The sequence below is a fragment of the Cyanistes caeruleus genome, chromosome Z (assembly GCF_971803275.1).
Source record: "Cyanistes caeruleus chromosome Z, bCyaCae1.hap1.1, whole genome shotgun sequence".
NCBI classification, from domain to species: Eukaryota; Metazoa; Chordata; class Aves; order Passeriformes; family Paridae; genus Cyanistes; species Cyanistes caeruleus.
Window position 1 is genome coordinate 21,803,922 of NC_141732.1, and position 6,374 is coordinate 21,810,295.

Genomic DNA, 6,374 nt, shown 5'->3' on the forward strand with positions numbered 1-6,374 from the left:
CAGTATAGCACAGGTCCTTGCTGTTACCAGTAACAACCACTGGAAACCAGTGACAAGCAGTGTCCTTCAAGGGGATCAGCACTCTGTTTGTCATGTCTTCATCAGTGACATAGTGGAATTGGGCTGTAGTCTCAGCAAGTTTGAGGGTCACATCAAGATCAGTGGTACTTAAGGAGTGGGATGCCATTAGAGGGACCTGAACTAGGCTAGAGATGTGGCCAGTGTAACCCTTGTGAAGTTCAACAAGGCCAAGTGCAAGGTCCTGCATCTGGGTCTGGCCAATCTCCAACATCAATAGAGACTGAGGCTGAAAAAACTGAGAACAGCCCTGAAGAGAGGAACTTGGTAGAAGGAAAGTTGAACAGGGGCCAGGAATGGGCATTTGCAGCCCAAAAAGCCATCTGTATCCTGGGCTGCATCAAAAACAGTGAGGCCAGCAGAGAGGTGATTTTCCCTCTGTATTCTGCACTTGTGAGACCCTGTCTGGAGTACTGTGCGCAATTCTGGGGCCCTCAGCATAAACAAGGCATGTACCTGTTTGAGCAGATAAAGATGAAGGCCATGAAAAGAGTCAGAAGGCTAGAGCACCTCTTCTGTGAGAAGAGGCTGAGAGAAGTTCGGTTGTTTAGCCTGAAGAAGAGAAGGCCCCAGGGAGACCTGACTGCAGCTTTTCTATGTATAAAGGGGCTTTCTAAGAAAAACGGAGAGAGAGTTTTACCAGCGTCTCCAGTGCCAGGCAGTGGTTTTAAACTGAAAGAGGGTAGATTTAGATTTGGCATAGGAAGAAATCCTTCACTGTAAGGTTGATGAGCCACTGGAACAGGTTGCCCAGAGAAGCTGTGGATTCCTCATCCCTGGAAGTGTTCAAGGCCAAGATGGATGGGGCTCTAAGCAATCTGTTCCAGTGAAAAACGTTGATACCAGCAGTTTGGATTAGATGATCTTGAAAGGTCCCTTCAAATTCAGACTGTTCCATAATTCAGTGGTTCTACCTGTGTTGGCCTGTTGCTAATCAAATCCAAAAAGCTGAAGTGAGAGCAGGACTGTGCACCATTTCTTTCATTATTTGCCCCGTAGTTCTATGCTTTAGAAGAACCGTACCTTCAAAATATGAAGTGTCCACAATTTTAGATGGTTCATCAAAACATATTGTTTCATAAAATCATCACCTGCAATACTTTAATAAGGTTATGAAAACTCTCAAATGTTACCTTTTTTTCTGCCTTGTATGACTTTATCTGGGTCCTTCATGTGAGGTGTGCATGTTTAGGAGCATTGATTAACTTGGCTTATTTCCTCTAGATCCATATGAAGACTATGCCAGCTGCCATGTACAGACTGTTGACTGCACAAGAGCAACCAGTTTACATCTGAAGCTGACACCTCACCACCACAGTGTGCATGGAAGATGTTTTTCCTCGTTAGTGCTTGTCTCTCTAGTGCTGCATTTCTGTGTCTGCAAAGACATTTCTTCCTCTCTCCCCACTTCACAGACACAAATACACTGTTGCTCTCTCCATCCCTCTTTCCTCTTCTTCCCACCATTTTCCTGCATTTTGGTGAGGGCCAAAATGTATCTATGGAACTATTTTGGTTGCGTATTTTTACAAGTGAAACTTCATACAGCTCCACATAAAAAACAGGAAAATAGCAGCATAATTTACAGCAGTATTCACAGATGGCTGTATTTCATGCTACATAATCAGTTTTATTTCTGTGGCTATAATTTTACAAACCAAGTAAATTAAATGTTGCTGAATGAAAGATGACTTTACCAAACAGATAGAAGTATAGCGTACAAAGTGTTCTCTTGGATATCCTGCCTGTGACTTTGCTTTTTTTTCCCCATTTTCCCACAGGCACCAAGCTCAGTAATGAAGGTTTGTGTCTGTGGGGAAAGTAGAATACCAAAAGGATTGTTTTGCCCTCAGGAAAAATTGCCTGCTTATGAACACTCAGTAAATGCTGCTGTTGTAAAATGAATTGTCCAAATACATACCTTTTAATTCCCCCTGTCATCACTTCTTCATGATAGTAGGACTCCAAAAGATACTCCATAAGTTCCTGAAACATTTTATTCTTGCATTACTTACACTAAGAAATTTGGGAGGCATTTTTTACAGCTGCCTCCCCCTCTCTGCCCCCAGGTTTCTATCTCCTAGTTTTCTTCTGCTTTGTCTTTTATAGTCCCTTCCTGATTTTAGAGTTTAAAGAAGTGGGGGGGGAGGATCTTTAAATATCCACAAGAAAAATAGTGAGGGGATCTGCTGAATAGCTACACTTTTTCTAGGCTCTTAATTCCAATTTTGGTGCACATAGCCATGTGTGCCAGTGTATATAGACATTTTTAAAATTGTGCTTCCTATTTATGAAGTTTGAATATAAGAGATCTGCAGACTATTCTAAGTAATTTTGTTCTCTGAGCCAGTTTTAACATATATTTTTGTCCAAAGACCTGTCTAATTTTATTGACTTCCTGTTTAGTTCATGATATAGGTAACAGTGGAAAGGATGAGGCAGGAATAAACTTATTTATTTTGTTATATAATTTAGCTTGTGATTTTTTTCCCATATGTATGGCACTTAAAAGAGATATGTGTGTACTATATGCACTTGTATGGAGATGATTAACTGTAGAGATGTATGAAATCTTGTATTTGATTAGCCTCTAAGTTGCATGCTAGAGACAAAAGGGGAGGAGGGGGCTGGGTTGGGTTATTTGGGTTTTTTAAGAGGGTTCAAAATAAAAAAGAAGCAGTGTCTTTTCTTCCTAGTGAGAGAATTCTACATTCTCTGTAGTTACTTTTTTTCAGGACTGTATACTGGTGTTTATACTGAAGTTGAACCATGCGTTTAGTCCAGGCTAGTATGTTGATTTCTTTTAAAGAAACAGTTTGTGCTGTGTTTTGCTGTGATGGAAAGGTGCAGTGAGATGAAAACAAGAGCAGACAAGCCACACGCCACTTCTGCTTTGCAAATGCGGTGTTGTTCATAGTCACTTGTTTCTCACTTGTTGTGACGTGAGCTGTGCAATGTAAGCGTTGCTTGCAGTCCAGTGATGATCCTAGACATTGCTATGGGGATTCATAGAAGTGGGTGTGTGCATGTGCACTTGTTGCAAACACTGCCGAGAACCACTGAGCACTCTTGTCAGGAGTCCATTTTTTGGCTTTCTAAAATCATGGATAATCATGGCCTGATCAGAGTTAGAGGATAAACTGTATTTCTGTGGGAAGCAGATATTTAAGAGACATAATGAAGTGGTGCATAAACTGTTGTAGTAAGGGGATACGTTTTAGTGTTGAGATAAATGTACGATGACTTGATTTTACTGCATTTCTTGTTGTTATATAATTTAATCCAAGGCTTCAGAATAGCAGATTGCACAAGAGAATGGTATTAGTATTCCAGGTTAGTACTTAACTCTGCTGCCTCACTGATGCAACACGATAATTAATAGCTTGTGAGTATATTGTTTAACTGTAGACATCTGGTTTATGGTAATTTGAACCTTTTTTCTAGAACTTTCCATATATATAGTAATAAATGTAAATACGGTATATAACCATGTACAATTTAGAAGATTATATACAGTGCAGCCTTTCCATACATTGCCTAAGAAAACTTACTGAACTCCTGAAGACACAGTTATCATGCTTCTGGTTCCTGCTATGTGTATGCCCTCCACTTCGTTTGTTTCTGTGGTTCTGTCTAGCCCATGTGGTGGAGGTCACTTCACTGGGAAATGGTGAAGATCTGAACAAGCAAATGTATTTAGAGAAGAAACAACTGTTTCTTCGGAAATCTTGCAGCCCAGAGTTTGTGAAGTTACCGTTCATCCTAAATAGGTGCTTAACATTAAGCAAATGAATGCTTGCAGGACCAGAACCTAGCAAAAAAAATCTCATTTTTTTCAATTACAGCATGTGCATAAGATTTCTAAACTGAGAGGTCCATAGTGTGTGCACACTTCTGAGAACAGTCTTGTAAACAATCCCATTTTACTCTGTAAACAGAGTTTCAAGAAAATGGAACTCTAAAGGGAAAGCTGGCTGTTCTCTAGACTGTTGCAGCAGTTTGATAGATCAGATATGGGGATTTTTAACAGATGCAAAGGAACATTCCTTCAAAGGTTTACATTCCTTCTTCAGTGACAGACCTGAATTCTTTTTCTTTCATCCTTGCTGCTTCATACAGTCTAATTAACTCTTCAGTGTTTACATTAAGGATGAAACATCCCTTGTATTTTTTATTTTTGAGAAGTTTCATGTTTGTTTTGAATCTTGTTTGTCTCAGTTTGGATTTCCAAGTTTGCTAGCTTTCCTTCTTTTCTAAAAGAAATGTATTTCTCAAGACAGTAACATGGTTGAGATCTCTTGTATATATTTAGTGCAGTATCTAGACTATGTACTATTGTTCTGTAAAGAGGATGAATAGAAATTATTATAAAGCGTTGGGAAAAGCATAGTAATGTATTTGTAACAATATTGTTCTTTGTAAACATTTAATGATCTCTATATATAAATATAAATATATATATAAATATATGTGAGACTGGAATGTTGATATTGCACATCTACTGAATGTAATTACTCTGATGTGTTCTGCCACAGGTCTCTGACCTCTCTAATGAAGCTGTGCTGATTTGATTTGGGGAGAGACAGAGGGGAGAAGAGTGGGCTTTTTGCTTTGGATGGAACAGGGTAGGGGGTTTCTGGCCAGTTACTTTGTTGTGATGTATTTACTGTGCTACATTCCTTTATTTAACAGAGCGCTAATGTCTGTAAGATTTGCAACAATAAACTACAAAACAAAAATACCTCAGACAAGGCTGAGAATTTGCTCATACTGACCTAGAGGCTGACTTGCCAATACTGAATGCATACATAATTGGAAGGTGTCTGAACTTTTATGCCACTTAGTCTGGAGTGGTTCTGTCTGTGGTTCTGCAGGCGTGAAGCAATGGTGTTACCTTTATTTTTAAAACGGCATTCTTTTCAGGCAATATGACACAAGTGCTCCTAAACAAAGCTGATTCCTAATTTAAGGTGGCATCCCAGTTTTTACTGTGTGAAATGCCACTGTGATTGTGACAGAAATACTATTTCATTGACTGAGTAACTTTAAATAGGAATTTTTCATAAATGGGGCTTTGATAAAAATTCTTCACGCTTAATTTCTGAAGTCACTGTTTTCCTTCAAATGTCATCAGCATGGTTTATTTTTAAAGACCTAACACCACTTGAATAAAGTAGAATTGTAATATGTCTGTCCTTAGAATTCATCCTGGAACTGCCTGTGCTAAACTTAAAAATTCTTGTATAATGAGGGATCATGAAAAAATACAAGTATATTTGAAAGTCAACCAATGAAAAAAGGAGTGTTTCTTCTGGTGAGGCTTCATAGGATTTTCTCTGCCTCATAGGTTGTCACAAGTACTTTGAAACCACAGAAATTAAATATATGCCACAGCATATTCAGAAGAAACTTAAACATGGGCATTCAGCCATTTAGTGGCTGTTCATAACATGAAATATAAATACCATCAACATGACAGAAATGAAGTATTTCACCTTATTTTCATAAATGACGGACAGAAGAAATTGTGAAGTCCCTGGCAAAGGGTGCAGGAGGCATGCTGAGCTTGCTTTCTCCATTTCCCTGTGTACTACCCTCCATCCTTCATTTATTCTTATCATTAGCTGTGTATACTAATTTCTGTTTTACAAACTTTTCTGCATTTCAGTGGATAAACATAAGCTCTTACTTCAGCAGTACAGACAAAAATTTTGCAGATTTGCTATATTGACAGGAGACTTGTTTCTTGCCCTCTCCTTTAGTGTTTTAATGGTTTGGATCCACACAGAAGACAAGCAGACCCCACCCCAGTTCCAGTACCCTGTAGTGCCTTGCCGGCTGAAGAGGTGATGCTGGTGACCTGTGTGAACTGTCAGTGTCAGGGCTGGGACTGTAATTTAAATAAATGTTCTGTGCTGAAGCATATGGAGAAATCCTGACCTAAAATCATGGTACATGAAGAGTTTGTGATCCATGTGCTTCTTTACCCTAGTAGGGCCAGGCCTGTGCTGTGCTCTGTGCTGCTCTTACAGATGGACCTCCAGGGATGTCCCTTGGCCACAGAATAAATTTAGATGGTTGATTTTAAGAAGGGAGCCTGCAGGCAGTCCCAGTGGTACTCAAAAGCCCCAGCAGTACATGTGTGTCCCTGCCTTTGTCTAGAAGTGCAGCAGTAAGGTCCCACGTGAACAGCCCTTTTGTTTGACAGTAGGAGTGATGAATAGAGTTGCTCCCTATGAAAATTTTTAATTACTTCAAATGACCTAAATGGGGTAAAATGGATGGGATCTGCATAA

The 6,374-nt window shown here is 39.4% G+C and overlaps 1 protein-coding gene across 8 annotated transcripts in view; it reads left to right on the plus strand.

Annotated features, from left to right (window-relative positions):
- APBA1 (amyloid beta precursor protein binding family A member 1) overlaps positions 1-2,548 on the plus strand; it is an 86,390-nt gene extending 83,842 nt beyond the window's left edge. For all 8 annotated transcript variants that reach the window (XM_086868445.1, XM_086868448.1, XM_086868442.1 and 5 more), the window contains one exon: positions 1,303-2,548. In XM_086868445.1, the coding sequence (XP_086724571.1) occupies positions 1,303-1,374 (72 nt within the window). In that variant the 3' untranslated portion in view covers positions 1,375-2,548. The remainder of the gene's footprint in view (positions 1-1,302) is intronic.
- The last annotated feature ends 3,826 nt before the right edge of the window (positions 2,549-6,374 follow it).